This window comes from Nicotiana tabacum, chromosome 7, assembly GCF_000715075.1.
Source record: "Nicotiana tabacum cultivar K326 chromosome 7, ASM71507v2, whole genome shotgun sequence".
Taxonomy (NCBI): Eukaryota; Viridiplantae; Streptophyta; class Magnoliopsida; order Solanales; family Solanaceae; genus Nicotiana; species Nicotiana tabacum.
The window spans coordinates 797,502-821,554 of record NC_134086.1 but is presented as its reverse complement, the minus strand read 5'-3'; the positions used below and the strand labels follow the sequence as shown (position 1 = coordinate 821,554).

The 24,053-nt window shown below is 38.8% G+C and overlaps 2 protein-coding genes across 2 annotated transcripts; one reads left to right on the top strand and one right to left on the bottom strand.

The window, feature by feature from the left end:
- Positions 1-773: 773 nt before the first annotated feature.
- On the top strand, positions 774-12,316 carry LOC142182617 (uncharacterized). Its single transcript, XM_075256819.1, has 13 exons — positions 774-851; positions 1,687-2,133; positions 2,235-2,585; positions 3,867-4,153; positions 8,942-9,253; positions 9,380-9,579; positions 9,685-9,743; positions 10,585-10,809; positions 11,033-11,205; positions 11,281-11,408; positions 11,499-11,606; positions 11,704-11,940; positions 11,991-12,316. Exons 1-13 carry the CDS (start codon positions 774-776, stop codon positions 12,314-12,316), a joined length of 2,931 nt encoding a protein of 976 aa, XP_075112920.1.
- A 3,328-nt stretch (positions 12,317-15,644) lies between these two features.
- On the bottom strand, positions 15,645-17,005 carry LOC142182616 (uncharacterized). The gene is made up of 2 exons (XM_075256818.1): positions 16,952-17,005; positions 15,645-16,238 (listed from the first exon to the last, which is right to left on the bottom strand). The coding sequence occupies exons 1-2, from the start codon at positions 17,003-17,005 to the stop codon at positions 15,645-15,647; spliced, it is 648 nt and encodes a 215-aa protein (XP_075112919.1).
- Positions 17,006-24,053: the final 7,048 nt, after the last annotated feature.

Below are 24,053 nucleotides of genomic sequence, written 5' to 3'. Positions count from 1 at the left end.
TTTTTGTTTTTAGTATGATATTTGAAGAAAAATACCAAAAACAATTTCATTTTAGGTTTATCTTTAATAGTTTATTTTAATTAATTAGGAGTGATTTTACATATTTATAGGTACTTTATACTATTGTACAAGAAAAATTGGATTTGGATCTCTAGTTTATGAATTTTAATTTTTAGCTAAATTTTAATCCAATAATACATAGACCTAACCCAAAACCCAAAAGCTATCCAAGCCCAATACTCATTAAATCCAATACCCTAAAATCCCAACCCTTATTCTTCTTACAAAGAAAACCCTAGAGAACAAAGAAAAGGACCCTCTCTTGAACCAGACACAGCCGCAACTCCCAAAAAGAACCCCCATGAACGTCTTCTCTTCAACAGAGAATCAACTCCACCACACCCCTGACGAGCCGCTTCTTCTTCTCCCCATTCTCACCAGAGTTCGCCGGATCCCAGAACTCACAGCCATCGATCCTCTTAACCAAGAACCGCCACTCACACCCTCCTCCATATTCAGCCGGGCACACACACAAAAAGCTGAGCGACCCCTGCTTCTGAACAATCAAAAATGAGCTAAAATTTCAGTTTCTTCTCTGGATTTTGGTATCAAAGATGGAGTTTGTCCGAAGCTAATATAATTTGTCGTCTGAGGTCCGAGTTCATCGTTCCGGTTGGAGTACTGTGGCAATATTTTAAAACTTCTTTGGACAAGTGTTTAGGCCTTCTAGAAGGTTAAGATACATGGCAAGATGCATGCTAGAAAATTTACAAATGGCAAAGAACCTTGACAAATGGCAAAGAGCCTTGACAAATGCAAGAAAAATCTTGAGCCTTTTTGCCTATAAAATGGTCTTTCCATAAGACAATTTGAATATTACACACACTTCTCATATGTCTCTCTCTTCCTCCTTCCAATTACTTTTCTATAATATTTAATTAACTTTACACATTAGTTGGTCTTCCTTTTTCCTTCTAGCTGGATTAGTACAATATTTAATTTTGCTGATTCTTGTATCCTCTAAATAAAATAGAGGCAAGCTTGTTTAATCCTGGAAAAATATTTCACACTGCTGAAATAGTTTCTTAGGACAGTGCCCAGCACGACTCAAGCCAGTTGGTGTATTTCTTCTCAAAAATTATTTTATTGTAGTATTATTATTGTTGTTATTTTCGGTGTCATATCACTACAATATAAGAAACTATAGCAAATAACACTGATGCTAAAAATACTACTGATACCGCCAATATTGGCATTACATCCACTACTCCAGCCCCAGTTGCACTACCATATGCCAGGCCATTTCCAGATGTGTCAAATATTGAAATTTTCGCCAATGAAAATTTCAAGCGTTGACAAGAACGTATTTTCTCATTGCTTGATGTCCATGGTGTTGCACATGCACTACTGCATCCATAATCTAGTGGAGACGTTGATAATAAAATAGTGGAATCATGGTAATATGCCAACAAGGTATGCCGCCATACAATATTGCAAACTATTTCTAATGAACTGTTTGACGTGTATTGCAGTTATATAGAAGCAAAAGCTATATGGGAATCTTTAATTAAAAAATTCACTGCTGAAAATGCTACAAAACAAAAATTTGTAGTAGGAAAATTTTATCAGTGGCAGATGAGAGATAATAAAGAGATGAACATCCAAATCAACGAATTTCAAAAATAGTTAGAAGACTTGAAGGCCGAGGGGACGTCTTTACCAGAGAAGTTTGTTGCTGGAGTGCTAATTGAGAAGCTGTCTGACTCATGGAGTGACTACAAAAATAACTTAAAGCACAAACAGAAAAATTTCACTATTGAGGAAATTGTGACCCACATCCTAATTGAAGATTCCAACAGAAAAGAATTTGCCAAAGCTAGGATGACATCTCTTAAAGCAAACTTAGTGCAAAGCAGCAACAAAAATCGCAAAAGGTACGAGAATAAGTCTCAAGGTTGCAAGCCTAAAAATCCTAACCTTAAAAGAAAAAAAGGCTCTTGTTTTGTTTGTGGAAAACCGGGCCATCATGCCTCACAGTGCAAGTACAGAGCAGGAAATGACAAAGGAAAAACTAATACTCCTAAGGCTAACTTAGCCGAAGGAGGTGATATTATTGCAGTTGTCATTTCTCAAGTAAACATTGTAGCACATGCAAAAAAATGGGTGATAGACTCTGGGGCTACTCGGCATATTTGTGCAAATCGAGAAGCATTTTCTTCGTATCTCCTGTAAAGGATGATAGAAAAGAGGTCTACCTTAGAGACTCAAGTACTACCAAAGTCTTGGGTAAGGGTAAAGTTCTCCTGAAACTCACTTCGGGAAAAACTTTAGCCCTTGTTGATGTACTGCATGTTCCTACTATGAGAGCAAACTTGATCTCTGTATCCTTGTTGGGAAAAGCCAGAGTGAAAGTGTCATTTGAATCTGATAAGATCATAATGACCAAAAATAATGTGTTTGTTGGGAAGGGATATTGTAACCAAGGACTCTTTGTATTTAATATTTCTGATGTTATCAATGAAAATGTATCTGCTTCTGCTTATATGATTGCGTCTATTTCTCTATGGCATGCTAGACTAGGACATGTTAATGTCACATATATAAAGAAAATGCAGTCACTAGGATTAATATCTGGTTTAGACTCAAATAATATTAACAAATGTGAAATATATGCTGAAGCTAAAAGTACTACAAAGACCTGTTTTTCCATAAATATAGAAACTGAATTGTTATCTTTAATTCATACTGATTTAGGCGACTTGAAGCAGACTATGACTAGAGGTGGTAAAAGATATTATGTGACTTTTATTGATGATTTTTCTAGATATACTAAGTTGTATTTGATTAGAAATAACGATAATGCATTTAATGCTTTTATTTCTTATAAAACTGAGGTTGAAAATCAACTTAATAGAAAAATCAAGAGAATTAGATAAGATAGAGGTGGAGAATATTTATTTTTAAATGAATTTCGTGAAAATAATGGAATTATGCATGAAGTAACTCCGCCTTATTCACCTGAGTCAAATGGAGTAGCTGAAAGGAAAAATAGAACATTGAAAGAGATGATGAACTCTATGTTAGTTAGTTCTAATGCTCCTGATAATTTGTGGGGTGAAGCTATTTTATCTGCATGTCACTTACAAAATAGAATACCACATAGACGAACAGGCAAAACTCCTTATGAATTGTGGAAGGGTTACAAACCTAATATAAAATATTTAAAAGTGTGGGGGTGTCTTGCTAAAGTTCTTTTGCCTGAACCTAAAAAGAGAAAAATAGGTTCTAAAACTGCTGATTGCATGCTAATTGGATATGTTGAACATAGTGCTGCATATAGATTTCTTGTTTTAAAAAGTTATGTGCTTGATTGCAATACTATAATTGAGACAAAGAATGTTAAGTTCTTTGAATATATTTATCCATTATATGATAAAATTTCTCATAAACCTTTTGAAACAAATAATGAAATTACCTCTAATGAGGAACTGAGAAGGAGCAAAAGGCCTAGGAAAGAATATTTTTCTTATGGAAATGATTTTCAAAATTTTCTTGTCGATAATGAACCATCAAATTATTTTGAAGCTATATCTTCTTCAGATGCTAAATATTGGAAAGTGGCAATAAAAGTTGAAATAGATTCTATTAAGAAAAATAGTACATGGATTTTAACTTATTTACCTCCTGGTGCAAAGCGTATTGGTTGTAAATGAATTTTCAAAAGGAAATTTAATCCTGATGGATCTTTAGATAAATATAAAGCTCGATTAGTAGCAAGAGGTTTTTATCAAAAAAAAATATAGATTATTTTGATACATTTGCACCAGTAGCTAGAATTTCTTCTATTCGAATTTTAATTGCATTAGCTTCAATCCGTAAGCTTCTTTTTCCACAAAATGGATGTGAAAACTGCTTTTCTAAATGGTGATTTAGAAGAAGAGATTTATATGTTTCAACCAGAAGGTTGTGTCATTTCTGGACAAGAAAATAAAGTTTGTAAACTAATTAAATCTCTTTATGGCCTTAAACAAACTCCTAAACAGTGGTATGAGAAATTTGAACAAGTCTTACTGAGAGACGATTTTTCTTCAGTTGAGGTGGATAAATGTGTTTCTACTAAAGTGGTAGACAATGATTATGTGATAATATATCTGTATGTTGATGACATGCTTATATTTGGTACAAGTTTAAATATTGTGCAAAATACTAAATTATTTATGTCTGCTAATTTTGATATGAAAGATCTTGGTGAAGTAAATACAATATTGGGAGTTAAAGTCATAAGGAGTGAAGATGGAATAATGTTGTCTCAAGAACATTATGTTGAGAGACTTCTTCAGAAGTTTGAATATTTTAATGTCACATCTGTGAGCGCTCTTTTTGATGCTAACTCTCAGTTAAAAAAGAATAATGGTGACCCAGTTGCTCAATCTAAATATGCTTAGATTATTGGGAGTCTGATGCATTTAATGAATTTTACAAGGCCTTATATAGCCTATGTTGTGTGTATCTGAGTAGATATACTCATAATCCCAACATAGAGCATTAGTCTACATTAGATAGACTAATGAAATATCTGAGAGGAACCATGAATTATGGTATCCTATATAGTGGATTTCCTTATACTTTAGAAGGGTACGGTGATGCAAACTGGATCTCTGATTCAGATGAGACAAAATACACTAGTGGTTAAGTGTTCACCCTTGGTGGTGGTGCAAGATCGTGGAAATCAGCTAAACAGACGATCATTGCTAGATCGACTATGGAATCAGAGTTTGTAGCTCTGGAGTTAGTTTGTTCAGAGACTAAGTGGCTAAGAAACTTCTTAGCTAATATCCCTTTAATAAAGGATGTATTGCCTCCTGTGTCTATACATTGTGATTGCTAAGCGGCAATAGCTATAGCAAAGAATAAATCTTATAATTGTAAAAGTAGACACATGAAACTGAGACATGATGTCATAAAACAGTTGTTGAGAGATGGAATAATTTTCATTGATTATGTGAAGTCAGAGATAAATTTGGTCAATCCTCTGACTAAACCCGTAGGAAGAAAATTAATTCTTCAAACCTCAAAAGAGATGGGGTTAAGGCCGACATGTTGTCAATTGAGATGGTAACCCAACCTATGTGATTTGAGATCCCATGAAGTAGGTTCATATGGGTAATAGCAAGTCAATATTGGTACTGATGCACTAAAAGAGAGTGCTTGACTACTACTAATTGAGAGTCTGAGTTATAACTCTTAATGAAATTCATAGTCCTTATGGATGGTATATTTAAAAGCAGTATGCACTTGATGAATTCACCTATATAAGAGTGGAGTGGGCCGCTCCTATGAGATTTTGGCCTAGTCTCTAAAGCTCTCATGAATAACCAGACACGCGAATGGCCTATTGGGCGCAAAACCGTGTTGAACAGCAAAATTACCGGGGGTCAAAATGTGATTGATAAAATCTCTGACTTACAATAAGAATTATTGGTTCATAGAAATATTATATTTCACCAGTAATTCTGTGAGTTAAATTTTATTGGTCTAAGTTTGGTTCATAGTCCAGAAGACACCAAACCTATTACATTTGGACCATACAAATCCAGCAAGTTTATTTTTGAAAGTCTTAAAATAGTGGGGGACTGTGGCAATATTTTAAAACTTCTTTGGACAAGTGTTTAGGCTTTCTAGAAGGTTAAGATACATGGCAAGATGCATGCTAGAAAATTTACAAATGACAAAGAACCTTGACCAATGGAAAAGAGCCTTGACAAATGCAAGAAAAATCTTGAGCCTTTTTGCCTATAAAATGGTCTTTCCATAAGACAATTTGAATCATTACATACACTTCTCATACGTCTCTCTCTTCCTCCTTTCAATTACTTTTCTATAATATTTAATTAACATTACACATTAGTTGGTCTTCCCTTTTCCTTCTAGCTGGATTAGTATAATATTTAATTTTGCTGATTCTTGTATCCTCTAAATAAAATAGAGGCAAGCTTGTTTAATCCTGGAAAAATATTTCACACTGCTGAAATAGTTTCTTAGGACAGTGCCCAGCACGACTCAAGCCAGTTGGTGTATTTCTTCTCAAAAATTATTTTATTGTAGTATTATTATTGTTGTTATTTTCGATGTCATATCACTACAATATAAGAAACTATAGCAAATAACACTGATGCTAAAAATACTACTGATACCGCCAATATTGGCATTACATCCACTACTCCAGCCCCAGTTGCACTACCATATGCCAGGCCATTTCCAGATGTGTCAAATATTGAAATTTTCGCCAATGAAAATTTCAAACGTTGACAAGAACGTATTTTCTCATTGCTTGATGTCCATGGTGTTGCACATGCACTACTGCATCATAACCTAGTGGAGACATTGATAATAAAATAGTGGAATCATGGTAATATGCCAACAAGGTATGCCGCCATACAATATTGCAAACTATTTCTAATGAACTGTTTGACGTGTATTGCAGTTATATAGAAGCAAAAGCTATATGGGAATCTTTAATTAAAAAATTCACTACTGAAAATGCTACAAAACAAAAATTTGTAGTGGAAAAATTTTATCAGTGGCAGATGAGAGATAATAAAGAGATGAACATCCAAATCAATTGAAAGCTCATTTTCAGATCCAAAGAGCTGAGGTTCTCTCTTGTCCCTCTGACTTATGAACCCGTTATTTTCTTTTCTTGGTGTTGCTTTGAGATTTTGCTGTTTAGTTAGTGACTGTTATTCCCATTATGAGGTTTTTTGGTTGACGGCCTATTTTCCTATGATGTTATTCTCGACTAGCGTAAAGGCTTTGGGATAATCTCTGTTAATTATTAACTTGGGTTTAATCAATTGGATGCTTGGATTGAGCTTCACCAAAAGATTAAAATTTAGCTTTTCTCGGCCTAAGAGAATAATGGCTCTTTAATTTCTTAGATTTGAATCTATTCATGTAACGATCTTTATATTTGGACTAATATGCGGGACTTCAGTGATGTTAAGCTTAAGATTTTGCTTTTCTTAGTTAGCAATTTAATATCTGTTTTTTTGACCGCATCTTCTTTTGGTTCTTTTTGTCCTGTTCATGAGGTACATTTAATTCTTCTTATGTACTAAGTACTATTTTGGATCTGCTCATTTCCTATGGAACTTTATTTTTAAGTTTGAGCGGTTTATCTTGATTATGCTACATATAAATGATGTGTGATTACAGGGCATACTTTGTTTGTTTTGTAATTGTTTGTTTCAGTTCTTATGCTCGTCTAAAGCCAAAATGTGTTTCTCATGAATTATGACCTGAAGGACCAAATAGATGCATCATGGAACTGTATTCTCGGTCTCACACGAAATTTTGTACTACTTGTACCACAAATTAATTCCAAAGTAAAATAAATAAATAAAATAAATATTCGTAGTCAATGCTTTAGGTGCAACTTAATCTATCATTGTAATTGTGTACACGTTCGCATGATATAGTTACGATTCTTTTAAAAATGAAAAGCAAGGTATGCGTTCACGCAACTTTGACCATGTTTTTTCCTAAATAGCTAAGTGTTAGGACTTATGGACACATGCGCGTGAAGTGATTCTTGACGCGCCAAACAAAATGAGTACACGTACGCGTGACTCGTTTTTCTAGATAACTCCCTATTTAGGAATAATTAAGCAAATAAAAGTGGTAAGAGGTAAATGCACATATGTTCTAAAATAAGTAACTAAACAATTTAATAAGCCATGTATGATTAAAGCGACAGTGCTAAAATCACAGAATCTGGGAATGCCTAACACCTTCTTCCGGGTTAACAGAATTCCTTACTCCGATTTTTGTGTTACGCAGACTGTAAAACAGAGTCAAACTTCCTCGATTCGGGATTTTAAACCTTTAATTTGGGATACCATAATTATCCCAAGTAGTAACTCTGAATTTGAATAAATAATTCCATTTCGATTATTGTCTTTTTTATTAGAAAAATTCCCTTATATCCCCTTTTGGGTAGAAAAAGGAGGTGTGATAAGGGGTAAACCAGTTTCTTCTTCATATCTCATAAGTTTGTTGATTGTTTTTGTTTGTTGTGATATTTTTCTCTCAATGACGAATGATAATCTTGCAATTACACCTTCCTCTTCCTCTACTGCATCTCGTACTGTGTTTCATTAGGATTACTTTACACATCTATGTCATTCACTATATGTGCATCCATCAGATGTGGTGGGAACCTCCTTTGTTTCTGGTCTGTTTGATGGAACCTGCTATGACAGCTAAAGGATAAACATCTTAGTTGCTCTTTCCATTCGTAAGAAACTTGATTTTATCAATGGTACCTCTACAAAGCCACTTTCTGGGTCTCCTCTGGCATGTCAGTGGCAACGATGTAATGATCTTGTGGTGTCATGGTTGGTTTATTCCCTGTCGAAAGAAATATCTCATAGCGTAGAGTATTCTGAATATGCTAGGGATATTTGGTGTGAATTTCGGGAGAGATATGGTAGGGCTGATGGGGCCAGAGTCTTTGAGCTAAAGAAAGAGTTAGCACATATCTCTCGAGGGTCTTTAGAAATAGCTTCTTATTTTAACAAAATCAAATAACTCTGGGATGAAATAGCATCTTATAAGGTCATAGTTTGTACTTGTGGGGGTAAGGCTGCTGAGGATGAATAGCAGAAGGATTATCAGTTCCTTATGAGTCTGAATGATACCTACATGCAAAATCGCAGCAACATTCTAATGATGAAACCACTTCCATTTGTTGGAAATGTGTACAACATCTTATTATGTAATGAGAAGCAGAGGCAGGTGTCTTCTGACTCCCAATTCTCAACACAATCTATTTTTTTTAATGTTGGTACTTCTAAGCCATCATTTCCCTCCAAGGTTTCTTTTGAGGCTCCCAGGACTTCTCTTATCTGCAAATATTGCAAGAAGCCTGGACATTCTATAGAAATTATAAGTTGCATGGATATCCTCCTAATTTCAAGTTCAACAAAGGACCTCCTCTTCGCAGAACTACTGCACATGTTGAGCTTGAATCCTCTGGTGGTTCCTCTGTGTTTGGTAGTTTTGATGGTCCAGTTGAGCATGAGGATTCCTTTGTGATACCTGGCCTTACCAAGGATCAATACTCCCAGCTGATGATCTTATTACAACAATTCCAAATCTCTGCTTCCCCATATTATCCACCTTTCTTAGCCTCTGCTAATTTTGCTGGTAAGCCCATGCCTTATAAGGGTGTTTCTTATGGAGCTTGTATGTTGTCTAGTGTGAATGGCGTTATTTGGATAATAGACTCTAGAACTACTGATCATATGACTTCCATTAGGAGTTTGCTTTTTGATATAATCACTCTTCATGTTTCTTAACTTGTGTCTCTTCCAAATAGGTACAAAGTAAAGGTTACAAATGTTGGTTCTTTAGCTTTATTCCCTAACTTAATTCTTCTTAGTGTTCTTTACATCCCTAGTTTCAAACATAATCTCATATATGTCCAGAAGCTTTTGTCTCATTATGATGATGTTGTACAGTTTACCAAGTCTACTTGCACTTTCCAAGGCCCTTCAGTGAGGAAGCCAGTGGTGCTTGGTAGACTGGACAATGGACTTTACAAGTTATTTTAGCATGTGACTTCTCCGGTTGAGTCTGTTAATGTTAGTTCTTGTTCTTCTGTTGTTTCTTCTTTACCTGTAGTGTCTAATAATGTTGTTGTTGAAAATTCATATGTAAATACCATGGTTGATTCAAATAAAGTGAATAATTCTGATGTTGTTTGGCATTATAGACTTGGACACATTCCTTTTTCCAAAATGAAACTTATTTCTGGTCTTGATAATGGATTGTCTTCCAATTAGTCCTTCACATGTCCCATTTGCCCCTTAGCAAGACAAACTAGACTCATTTTTCCTGATAGTTCTATTTAGTCCACTCAGTCTTTTCAGCTTATTCAGATAGATACTTGGGGCCTTCACACCACTCCTACTCACTCTATTTCTAAGTACTTCCTTACAATAGTAGATGATGATACTAGGCTATCGGGACACATCTGATGGGGGCAAAGAGCAATGCTTTTAATTTGTCAAAGGCTTTTATTTCTATGGTTGAAACACAGTTTCAAACTAGAGTTCAGACTATGAGAAGTGATAATGCTTTAGAGCTAGGATCCTCTTCATCTGGTTCTCATTTTTATCTGAAAAAAGGGATCATTAATCAGACCTCTTTTCCTCACGCTCCACAATAAAATGGTGTAGTTAAAAAAATATAGGCATTTATTAGAGACTGTCAGGGCTTTTTTGTTTCAATCTCATCTTCCTATTAAATTCTGGGGTGATTGTCTCCTTACTTCCACTTATCTGATAAATAGATTTTCTTCACCTCTTCTCAAGCACAAGAGTCCCTATGAGTTATTTTTGGCAAGGAACCTATATATTCTCACTTTTAGATACTTTGGGTGTCTTTGCTACTCAACTGTGCCCAAACCCCATAGAGATAAATTTCATCCTAGGTCTGTCCCAAGTGTGATCCTTAGATACACTTTTGCCAAAAATGTTATAAACTTTACGATTTGTCCACTAAATACTGTTTTGTCTCCAGAGATGTGACTTTCCAAGAACACATTTCCCGTTTTCCAAATCGTATATTCCCCCATCCCCTATCTTGCCTTCTCCTCTCGTTCCTGACAATCTCTCTGATGATTCAACTTCTCCTTTATCTCCTTCTATTCTTGTTTCTTCTCCCCAATCCTCTACCCCTCCTCCTTCTTCCCCAGGTTCCCCTAATTTTATTATCTCTCCTTCCCCTAGCTCATCTTCCCCTTCTGTTCTTCTTTTATCTCCTCCTCCACTTAGAAGATTTATATAGGTTGCAAATGGGTATACAAAGTGAAATATAGAGCTGAAAGGAGTCAGGATAGGTATAAGACCAGGTTAATAGTTAGGGTGATACTAAGGTTGAAGGGGTTGACTTTCATTAAACGTTTTCTCCAGTTGTTAAAATGTCTACTGTAAAGTCTTTCATTTTTGTGCCTGTCAATTAACACTAGCCTTTATTTCAACTTGATGTTAATAATGCATTTTTACATGGGGGTCTTGATGAGGAGGTTTTCATGAAGGTGCCTCCTAGTTTATCTGTTTCTCGTTCCTCTTCTTCTTCTCCTCCTTTGGTTTGCAAGCTACTCAAGTCCCTCTATGGTTTGAGACAAGCTTCGAGACAATGGTATGCTAAATTGTCTTAGGCTCTTTGTTCTAAAGGATATTCTCATTCTTTAAATGACTACTCCCTATTTACTAGGGGTTCTAGCTCTTTCTTGGTCATTTTAGCAGTGTATGTGGATGGTATCATTGTTACTGGGACTGACTTGTCTGAGATTTCCTCCTTGAAGGGATTTCTACACGAACAATTCAGGATTAAGGACCTTGGTTCTCTTAATCACTTTTTGGAAATTGAGGTTCTCTATCGTGATTATGGGGTTCTTCTTCATTAAAAGAAGTTTATTCATGACTTATTAGAGTCATTTGCTTCTTCTGTTGTTGTTTGTCCTCTTGCTCTCAATGAGAAATTAAAGGCTTCTGTTGGTGATCCTTTGCCCAAGCCTGAAGAGTATAGATGCTTGGTGGGCAAGTTAAATTTCTTAACACACAAGGCCTGATATCAGTTTTGCATGTCAACATCTTAGTCAGTTCTTGCAAACTCCTTGTGTTCCTCATATGCAAGCTGCTTTACATCTCTTGAGGTATTTGAAAAGGACTTTTGACATTGGGTCATTATTTAGTAATTCTCCTAACCTTTCTTTAAAAGTATATTTTGATACTGATTGGACTTCTTGTGCTGATAGTAGAAGATCTGTAACTGGTTTTTGTATTTTTCTTGTTGATTGTTTGGTGAGCTGGAAATCCAAAAAGCAGCCTGTGGTCTCTCTTTCTTCTGCTCAAGTTGAGTACAGGGCCAAGAGTAAAGCTTAGCTGAGGTTACTTGGCTTTCAATATTGTTGTCTGATTTAGGTCTTCCTTCCTCTTCTCCCCTTCCTTTGTATTATGACAACCAGACAGCTTTGAACATTGCCCGCAATCTAGTTTTTCATGAGCGGACTAAGCATATAGAGCTGAACTGTCATTTCATTAGAGGCAACATTGGTGATGGGCTTATTAGCTTGGGTCATGTATCCACTGATACTCAAGTTGTTAATATTCTTACCAAGGCCCTTCCTAGGCCAGCTCATCATTTTCATCCTCGGAAGTTGGAGGTTTTACCACCCTCCAACTTGAGGGGGGATGTTAGAGTATTAGATAAAGGCTTATGCTATCTTTGGGCCATTATTATAATTTAGAATTGGCCCATGTTGTATTACTCTGTAATTGGGTCACCGGGTCAAGGCCCACTATTTATAAGTGACCTTCTTATTCTTGTAAAGAGAGATTTTCATTTTTTACTCAATTGAATCTCGAAACTTCTCTCAGGTCATGAACCCTATCTTAGATTTTGTCATTTCCTCTCTAAATATCTGTACTTAACAGACATCACCTAAAATGAGGATTTCTTCAAGATTTGATTTACGATTAGTTTTAATCATACAATTTAATTTGTTTAAGTTTGAGGTGATGGAATATCGCGATATATAGAGGAATCTTAGATAGACCTTTTTTTTGTGAAAAAACCATCTCTTAAATATTCAAATAAAAATTTAAAGCATCTACAATAAAGGATGGAGGGCTAGTATTCCACTCCACTGAGCCTGACATAGAATCAGCCACTCGTGCTAATGCATGAGCAACCTAATTCGCAGACCTTCGAACAACAGATAAAGACAGAAACTGAAAAACTCTTAAGAGGTTTTTACAATCAGAAATCAAGTCAGATAAATATGAGTAAATATCTTCGGCCTTCTCTAATGCATTCTTCACAAATAGACTATCCATCTCGAGCTCTATCTCGGTGTCTTCGTAGTGAATCTTCAGCCAACTAAGAGATTCCTTTACCGCCAATGCCTCTGCCATTATCGGACTGAATGTTGCCCCTATGTATATCGATATACCTCTCAAAAACTCACCTTGCCTATCCCGAACAACCATCCCTGCTCCAGCTTCACCGGTTGCAAGGTTGAAGGATGCGTCAATATTGCACTTGAGAGATAAACCATATGGGGGTTTCTACTTTTGATTCTCCTCGTTATCCTGCCCATGTGAAGCATATGGCGTGAGTAACTGGCGCCATTCATTGATGAAGCTAATAGCTTTATCTAGTATGTGATCCACCATACTCGTTCTTTGGTTCCAGATTACACCATTTTTATAGTTCCAAATCTCCCAGCATATCATGATTGCTTCTTCAATCTCCTTCTTGTTCAATGTATGATTAAGCTTGTTAAACCACTGCTCCATATTCAAAGTTGTTTCTGTCCATCCCACGTGAGATTGCAGCCAGCATGCCTTAGCCATGGTGCAATTAAGGAGGCAGTGCTTGATGGTTTCGGGGTGCTGCCAACACAATTGACAAGTTGCATTATTCATCACATGTCGTCAGGTCAAGTTATCACATATTGGGAGCACGTTGTTCATCGTTCTCCACATAAACTTTTTTATCTTTGGTGGGGTTCGCAACTGCCACAATGATTGCCAAAGTTGTCGGCGACTTGCCTCAATTTCATGTCCGACTTTATCATAACAACCACATCTATTTATCCGGCTGTCAGGTCGAGCTTAGTGGTATTTTTTGTATTAGTTCAATCTCCTGTGCATTAAAAATTGTCTCCGGCTTCACTTCTCTCCATGTTCGAGTCTCCTCACATATTAATTCTGACACGACCATCTCCTCAATCCCATTATTGCTCACACTTTGAATAACTTGCAATTGGTCGGATGGTAGCCATGGAGTATGGAATATTTTTATTGTACGTCCATCTCCTATACGCCTAACACAGCCCCCTTGTAAGACCTGTAACCCCACGCATAATGAGCGCCAAACATAACTGGGGTTATTTCCCACTGTTACTGAAAGAAAATCTCCTGTAGGGAAGTATCGAGCTTTGTATATTCGGCTCACTAGTGCCTCCGGTCGTGTCAACAAACTCCATGCTGTTTTTGCTAGCATAGCCAAATTAAAATCCTGCACCTCTCGAAATACCAATCCTCCGTCTTCTTTTCGTTTACATAGCCCTTTCCATGCCATACATCTCATTCCCCGAGGGTCACCACCTTTTCCACGCCACCAGAACCCATTCATTGCTTTCTCAATTGAGTCACAAGTTCTTGTTGGGACAAGAAATAGCATCATAACATAATTTGGGATAGCTTGCACCACTGTTTTCAGTAGGATTTCCTTACCAGCTCTAAAGAAGTACTTTTGCTTCCACCTTTGCATTTTTTTCCAAACTTTATCTAATACATATTGGAAGATGTCCTTCTTTTTTCTACCCACAATGGATGGTAATCCGAGATATTTGCTCGAGGTAGCAATCTCTTTCACTCCAAGCGCATGTTTTATCGCTATCTTTATATCTTTCAATGTATTCTGACTAAAGTATAAATCAGATTTTTGCAAATTGACCTATTGTCCAAAAGCCTTCTGATAGCTATCAAGGTAGAGTTTAATGATATTTGCCTCACCAATCTCTGCCTGAGAAAAGTGCAAGGCGTCGTCCGTAAAAAATAGGTGTGAAACAGATGCTGCCTTAAAGCCACATATCCTTTTTTCCTCTGTGTTTTGAGTTTCAAGTAGTGCATCGTTTCAAGAGAAATCATTGCATTGTCCGAATAAATCTTCCAGGGATGAAGGCACTTTGGACCTCCGTAATTGCTACATTCATAAACTTTCTCATTCGATTGGCCATGGTTTTGCATGCGATCCTGTCAATCACATTACATAAGGATATAGGGCGTAAATCTGTGATGTTCTCAGGAATCTTCTTCTTTAGAATTAAGATAATATTAGTGAGGTTTCCTCCCGGATTTGGCATATTGTGGTTAAGAGTCGCTAGAACTGCGTCACTAACATCTTTGCCCATGATAGACCAGAACGAGCGATAGAACCCCGGATTCAATCTGTCCGATCCCGGTGCCTTATCAGGGTGCATATCGAAGGTTGCTGTCTTAACTTCCTCTCTAGTAAATGGCCTTTTAAGCTAGATATTATGTTCTTCCTTAACTCTACATTCAACCATCTCCAGGATCTCGTGCATACTCCCTTGATTGGATGAAAACAGATTCGTATAGAAGGTGATAGTCAGATTTTTGAGTCCGTTATCCCATCCAACCCATTTTCCATCATTATGCTTAAGTTGCACCAGTAAATTTTTCCTTCTCCTTACTGAAGCCATGTTATGAAAGTAGCGTGTATTAAGATTACCATCGTGTAACCAGTGTTTCTTTACACGTTGGCGCCAATACATGTCTTCCTGCTTAGAAATCTGTAAGTAAGCATCTTTAGCTGCGGTATACAGTTGCGCATGCTCCGGGTTATTGCAATCTCTGAACTTATACATCTGATTCTTACATTGTTCTAGCTTAGTGCGGAATTTGTCTTTCTTATTTTCCCCCTATTCCTTTAGAAAGTTTCCACAAATTGCAATGCGATTGCCAATTGGCTTTTCTCTGCCGCATGACCACGCCTCCAAAACTGCCTCTTCTATGTCAATCTCTTTGAGCCAAGCATTCTCGAATCTAAAAGGCATATCGAATAACACTCACCCCTAGTGTTAAGAACAGAGTGGAGTGATCACTATTCGCTGCCTCAACATGATGGACCTGCGCCTTTGGAAATAGGAAGACCCACTGAGATGTGGTCAAAACACGATCTAGTCGTTCACAGAACAAATTTCTTGTATTCCTGTGACTCTCCCAGGCGAAACGATTACCCGTAAACCCCAAGTCTCTTAGTTCACATTCCTCGACGATTTGCCGAAAGCCATCCACACGCCAAACTGGTTGTTGAATCCGTCCCATTTTATCTCCAAAAGAGAGGATATCATTAAAGTCTCCTCCAATACACCATGGTAGAGAAGAAGTATTCTTAAGTGTTTGCATGATATTCCATGATTGTCTTCGTTGGTGTGAACCAGGAAGACCATAGAAGCCTGTGAATCGATAGCATGGAAGGCCAACAATTTCAACTTTGACGTCAATAAAGTTAGTTCTGTATCCAAGAACGGTGCACATGCCTTTCTCTTTCCAAACTAGTACAACACAACCACTGAGTCCTACTGAGTCAACTGCTAGGAGTCCCTCAAACCCCAATTCCACTCGAACTGATTCAACCTTCGAAGCCAGAACTTTAGTTTCTTGCAAAAAAAACAAATTGGGCTACTTATCAAGGACAAAGTCCTTCAGTTTTGAAACTGTACATGGGTTCCCAATTGTTAGGGCCTGACTTTTTGTCATCGGGCGTGGCACGGCTGTGGCAAGGATTTGGGCGTGATGGCCTTGTCATTGGCCCATGTGCGGGCAAAACGATCATGCGGAAGACGGACAAGACATTGTCATTGAGGGCTGTTGTAGGCAAGTATGGGCCAAGACCTTGGGACAGGCAAGGTGCGCTTGGCAAAGGCTTGACAAAGCTGTGTGGGCAATGTTAGGGCGGCATGGCACGGCATGCGCGCCAAAGTCAGGGGCATGACACTTTGGGTTGTGGCAGCTAAGTGCGGGCTAAGCTAAGACAAGACGGAAATGCGAGATGATGGAAAAGGCTTTCAATAGCTAAGGCAAAGTTATGTGATGGAAAATACAAGCAATGGCACGAGGGAAATGAAGGTTGACATGAGCAAGGCAGATTTGGGCCAAGACAGTGTGCGGGCGGCAGCTGCGTCGGGCATGTGCGGCAAAATCACAGGCAGCGGATGCGGGCAAGGCATTGGCGCGAAAGCAATGTCAAGATGTGCCAAGGTTGGGCACAATGCCAGCCTTGGGCACGAATCAGCTGGCCAAGTGAAGAATGGCACATGCAATGCACATGGAAAGTAGTTGGCGGTTACCTTGTCATAACCTCTTTGTCCCATGATCTGATCATGCTTGTATAATGTCCCCATTTCGTGTATAATGTGTCCTAAGTAGTTGGGGATGTCAACTACATGTTAGGAGCAGAATTAGTCTTAGTCCGACAAGTGGCAAAAGCTGTAGACAACAAGTGTCATGTGCTGCCAAGTCTAAGGGCTGCCTATATTCTATAAATAGGACCTTTGTGACTTAGGCAGAAAAAAGGAGTGAATGTGGGGAATTTCGTGAGAAATTCTAAGTGGGAAACAAGAGTGAAACGTGAGGGTTTCAGTTGTTTCAAAAAGGGGCTAAGGTTTGGCTTAGGCAGATCTTAGTGTTGACAAGAACGACTTGTGTTCTATGTCAAAAAGTGGGCTGTGAGCGGACTGTGTTCATAGCAAAGTGAGGGTCCTTTGTATATTTTCCACATTAATGCAAAGGTTGGGATTTTCCCGTATATGTGTGTGTTCTTATTGAATTGCTGTCTAAATTTCGTTTAAGGCCAAACTTGCCGAAAATTGGCTAAGTATTTTGGGAAAAGGCTGAGTCAAGTGTACGACTTGACTGCCGCGCGGGTGTGAGTTTTGACTGACTAAAATCGCCCCCGTGACAACTGGTATCAGAGCCAGGCAAGTTCGTGGCAGTGGCAAGACGATCGGTGGCAGAATTCGTGGGGCTATTTGAGAACATGGCTGGTGGCACAAATGCGGAACTGCGTCAAAGGATAGAGCAGTTGGAAGCACTCGTTGGGCAGGCTCTTGAAGCAAATGGCGATTCTTCTGTTCTTGCAAGAATGGCAAGGTTAGAGGCAGATTATGCAGCGAGACATGAAACAACGCTGGCAGAAATGGCCTTGGTACGCCAAGAGAAGGAAGAACTGCGCGAGGAAGTGGTTCAACTTCGGAGGGAATTGCAAACTGTTGTCCCTAGAAGTGATGAACGCACTAAGTTGAGGATTCCGGAGCCAAAGGCATATGGGGGTGCAAGAAGTGCCAAAGAACTGGAAAATTTCTTGTGGGATATGGAGCAGTATTTCCAGGCTGCACGTGTTGCGGATGAAGACAAGGTGATAATTACACCAATGTATTTGACTGGTGATGCAAAGGTGTGGTGGCGCACACGAATGGCAGAAACGGAAAGTGCTGGACTGCCCAAGATTGGAACTTGGGAGATGCTGAAGAAGGAATTAAAATCCCAATTCCTTCCAACTAATTCGTCGTGGTTGGCACGAGATGGACTTCGTCGCTTGAAGCAAAGTGGTACAGTGGCGAAGTATGTCAAGGAATTTTCATCCTTGATGCTCAATGTAAGTAATATGGTAGAGGAAGATAAGCTGCATTACTTCATGAGCGGGTTGAAGGGTTGGGCGCAATTGGAGTTGAGAAGGCAGAATCTTCAATGCCTTTCTACTTCCATTGCGGCGGCAGATGCGTTGGCTGACCTAAATATAGGTGATGACCCTGCTGGAACTTCGCATTCAAAGGCTGACGGGAAAGCTAAGGAATGGAAGAAAAGAGGGAAGGGGCAAGCTGCCGAAGAAGAGGGCTTTGCCAAGAATGTGAGACAAGAGAATCACAACGGCAAAGAAAGGAGCGGCAAGTTCAAAGGCTGCTTCACTTGTGGTGGACCGCACTTGAAAAAGGACTGTCCGGTGCAGGCTAGGGTGAATGCTATGCTGGCTGCAGAGAAACAGGAACAAGTGGCGGAAGCAAATGCCATTGTGGCAAGTGGGAATGAAGCACCAGGGGCGGTGTATGTTAACAACCCCTTGGGGCTGCTTCATTAAGTCGGCTCGACAAAGACTCTAGCAAAGGTGGCTTACTGTTAGGGCCTGACTTTTTGTCATCGGGCGTGGCACGGCTGTGGCAAGGATTTGGGCGTGATGGCCTTGTCATTGGCCCATGTGCGGGCAAAACGATCATGCGGAAGACGGACAAGACATTGTCATTGAGGGCTGTTGTAGGCAAGTATGGGCCAAGACCTTGGGACAGGCAAGGTGCGCTTGGCAAAGGCTTGACAAAGCTGTGTGGGCAATGTTAGGGCGGCATGGCACGGTATGCGCGCCAAAGTCAGGGGCATGGCACTTTGGGTTGTGGCAGCTAAGTGCGGGCTAAGCTAAGACAAGACGGAAATGCGGGATGATGGAAAAGGCTTTCAATAGCTAAGGCAAAGCTATGTGAAGGAAAATACAAGCAATGGCACGAGGGAAATGAAGGTTGACATGAGCAAGGCAGATTTGGGCCAAGACAGTGTGCGGGCGGCAGCGGCGTCGGGCATGTGCGGCAAAATCACAGGCAGCGGATGCGGGCAACGCATTGGCGCGGAAGCAATGTCAAGATGTGCCAAGGTTGGGCACAATGCCAGCCTTAGGCACGAATCAGCTGGCCAAGTGAAGAATGGCACATGCAATGCACATGGAAAGTAGTTGGCGGTTACCTTGTCATAACCTCTTTGTCCCATGATCTGATCATGCTTGTATAATGTCCCCATTTCGTGTATAATGTGTCCTAAGTAGTTGGGGATGTCAACTACATGTTAGGAGCAGAATTAGTCTTAGTCCGACAAGTGGCAAAAGCTGTAGACAACAAGTGTCATGTGCTGCCAAGTCTAAGGGCTGCCTATATTCTATAAATAGGACCTTTGTGACTTAGGCAGAAAAAAGGAGTGAATGTGGGGAATTTCGTGAGAAATTCTAAGTGGGAAACAAGAGTGAAACGTGAGGGTTTCAGTTGTTTCAAAAAGGGGCTAAGGTTTGGCTTGGGCAGATCTTAGTGTTGACAAGAACGACTTGTGTTCTATGTCAAAAAGTGGGCTGTGAGCGGACTGTGTTCATAGCAAAGTGAGGGTCCTTTGTATATTTTCCACATTAATGCAAAGGTTGGGATTTTTCCGTATATGTGTGTGTTCTTATTGAATTGCTGTCTAAATTTCGTTTAAGGCCAAACTTGCCGAAAATTGGCTAAGTATTTTGGGAAAAGGCTGAGTCAAGTGTACGACTTGACTGCCGCGCGAGTGTGAGTTTTGACTGACTAAACTCGCCCCCGTGACACCAATCCTACGACAATTCCAAATTATTGAACTCATTGGTCCTGGCGGGCCTGGGAACCAGGACCCGCCTCGAATCCGTTTTTTGGATTCTCGTATATTACCATCGCACCCTTTCTTTCTAATTTTCTCTTTTTATCCATTGGACAGACTGTACCATCCTTCACACATATTGCCTTTCCATTCCTAATCTCCGTTACCCTAACCAACCCAAGATTTTCACTCTCCATTTTCACAAATTGTACCCTCTCTTTTTTAGACCCCATCCCCACATTTTCCGTCATTTGTTCCCCCACGTTACCATTCCCTACACCCTCTTTTCTAAAATTTGCGAAATTCCCTCCCCTATTTTTTAGGACAGGATCACTCCCTTCCCCATTCTCGCTCCCTGATTTTCTCTCTCCCTCGATGAAATCGGGGTTTCCTTATCCATCATGTTTCTCTCCTCCGCCCAATTCTATGGCTTCAACCACTATGCTCCAGCCATGACCACCGACCTCCTCTCTGCTCGTAGCCAAGGACCATATGCAAATGGTTCAGTAGTCTGTCCACGATTTTGCCATAGTTTACGGAAAAACTTATCAGTATGTCCGAGAATACCATAGTAAAAGCAGAAGATTCCTAGTTGTTCATACTGAATGAGACTTGTATACAGGAACCCCTAGGTCGACGGATATTCATTGTCTTTTTCAGAAGGTTTCGGACGTCAATTTGAACCCTAACGCGCATGTAGTCTCTGCAAATGGAATCGTGATTTTTTGGGTCAGCATACTGGAATTCCCCGAGTGTATTGCCAATATCCTTAACCACTCTCTCTGATCGGAGAGCGCCCACCAGATCATGTATTTGGATCCAGATTTCTAGTTTTGTGAAATTAAACATATCTTGGGTTTTGTCCTGGCGGAAGGGGCTTCATAATGATCGGGCATTGTTCAAAGTTCCATGGTCTGTCTTTTAGAGTCCTAGTATAGTCCATTTCATCGAAGAATTGGAAAGCAAAAGCATTGTTACCTAGTTCTTTCACCACCATACATTCCATTGGCCGGATAGCCTTTGCCAATGCATCCTTAGAGAACTTAGGATTTATGACCTAGCGGTAAGCACCAGGGCTACAATACACCATTGCGTGGTATCGTCATGCAAGCTCTGGCTGGCTAGGTCTGCATCGTCTCCATAGTCTAAATCAATTTTTGAGTCGCCGAGATTTAAGCTGGACATTTCCTCCCACGGAGGGCTACCGCCAGTGGGGCGTGTAGAAGCCATAGTCGCCAATAGCGGATGTAGAAAGCGAGAACTCTAGTTACTAAAGAAAACTTGTTATGAAAACAAGAGGACTGCTCTCATACAGAGAGAGTTTAGATGTTTGTACTTTAGAAGAAGTGTTTATTTTGTGTTTAGATAGACTTCTCAAATAACTGAAGGAGAAAAAAACAGATAAATTGCTGCATTATTCTTATACTATTACTTAGAGAAATTAAACAAATTAGAATAGAATTGGACAAGGCTTAAATTTGTGCCTTGTCACCAGCCACCAGGTCCACCATACAAAACCATATGTTTCCAATCACCCCCAACATTTTCAACATCTACGGCGTTGTATACATTAGGACTATCTACATGTGTTGTCAATTTACCTATGTCTATATTTTAGCCTTTATCGTTTAAAATTGTAATATTTCTGCAATATCCATCACGCGTAGTGTTTCCTATACATGGGCGGTTCAAGTATTCCAGGTGGACTATATACCACTCCGCCAAATTCAATTCTTGTTGCAAAATACGTAAAATCATCAAACACCACTTGAGGCCAAAAACCAATTGGTGTATGAGTGTTTGTAATAAATAACCACCAATTTCCATTGTTTAAGTCCTGTTTTCAATAGAAAAAAAAATGGTTAATAAATAAAAAATTTCTGTTGTATTTGTGCTTCTCTACTTGAAGGTACAACATAAGGAAAAAAAAGTTACCCAATTTAAGTAAAAACCCAGGTCATATGTCTTCACTCCAGGTTGTGAAACGGGAGAAATTATTGAATCTACCGCTATTTCTGTATTTATAAGTACAAAAGCAGGGCATAACAAATTGAAACAAGAATTTGTAACATCCTGAAAAAAAAAATGAAAATCTACATTTAAGGGACCAAAAAACTTATAATATAGTATATATAAGAAGCTAACTGATCTTACTAGTAATTGGAGACTTACGTCGAAATGTATGTATAACCTAGTATTATTGTCGCCGTACAGAGTAGGGTCAACCTGAAGCAAAGAAAAAGGATAGATATGTGAGAATTGAGTTGTAATTAACTCACTTTTCGAGTTATTACCTTGTAATTTACAAGTATACGGTTCAACAATAACGACCGAGTAAAATCTCACAAGTGGGGTTTGGGAAGGGTAGTGTCTACACAGACCTTACCCTACCCCGATGGAGTAGAGAGGCCGTTTTCGATAGACCTCGGCTTAAGAAGATGGAAAAGACGAGAAGAGACAATATATCAGTACCATCAACAAAAATCATACTAATAATAACAACATCACAATAAAATAGATGAAATGTAATAACAATAACCATTAAATAAGGCTCAGTGTTTTGAAAAATTGAAGGATAGTGTGAATACAACATTAACCAGGAGCCATCTAAGACCAACCATATCAAACTAGCCTCACCCCCAGTACGAAAGTAGAAAAATGTTCGACTACCTCCTAGCCTACCACTGTACCAGAAGTATACAATTCATATTTCTTAATTCTTTTTGAAGGTGATTGAGGCCAGAGGCGGAGCCATGATTCCAATTTTATGGGTTCGGAATTTTAGTCGTCTTAAGTTACTGGGTTCTAATTAATAATTTATACATATTCAATAAAAATTTTAAGATAAATATAGAGTTCAAATAAAAGCTACTGGGTTCGGCCGAACCCACTCTCGACACTCTAGCTCCGTCTCTAATTGAGGCATCATATGAATTAATGTTAAATTTATCAAATAACGCAGTCACGCTCAGGCCGCACTCGTCAGGCAGAACACTGGGCAATATGCGCGGCCGCGCTAGTCAAATCCGGAAAAAGTATTTTTTTCGTCTAAGAGAAGGTATAATTATTTGGGCCCAACCCTACTTGGTATATATACATGAAAAAAATGGTATTTTGAGGAGGTTGGACATACTTTTGACACATATTCGACCTAAGGAGACAGAGACACAATAGAAGCAAGGCGGGGAATTCTTTTATGAGTTTTTTCTTCCTCTTCCTATTTTTCATTGTTGGTTATGATTTTTAGTATTTTAGTTTTACATACTATTATGAATAGCTAATTTGTTATCTAGGGTTTTGATGGAACCTTTTTTGTAGGATGAATTATTGTTATGTTTTTATATAATTGAGCCGTAATATTTTCTTTATTTGTTCAACTATATTATTCTTGTGGTTGATTGAAAGGCCCTCAATTAATTGTACCTATTTAATATGTATTACTCGGGAGAGAGTGCATATTTAGGTAGTTGTTGAACAACATCACTCCTGACGTATGTGAGGAATCAATAACCTATGGTTTAAAGGTGGGATTAGGGATAACGAAACCTTGGGTGCGATCTAAGTGAGATATAAATTAAAGCCAGCTAGCGTAACTCGGGAGAGTATCTAGTAAATTATCGTAATTACTCGGAAGAGAATTACAATACGCAGAGCGCTCATGATCGCTAGAGAATACTTAGGCGAAATTATAGAAGATATAGCGGGAAGGATTCCGACGATTGGGGAAATCATAAATCTAGATCTCTTTAATCTTTTCTCCAACCTGTAGTATCTTTAGTGTTAATTTATTATTTTAATTTATTAGTTAGTTAGTTAAACACAAGAATCTTAATATCTATAAGTTAGGAATTGTTCAAGTTTGTATTCTTGGTGATAGTGAACAACTGTAGCTAAGCCTTATTTCTCTGTGGGATTCAACTCCAGACTTGTAAACCGGATTATATTTGTAACGACTGCTTAGTCTTTTTTATAAGGCATAGTTGGGCGTTACCAGGCAAGTTAAATTTCTTAACACACACAAGG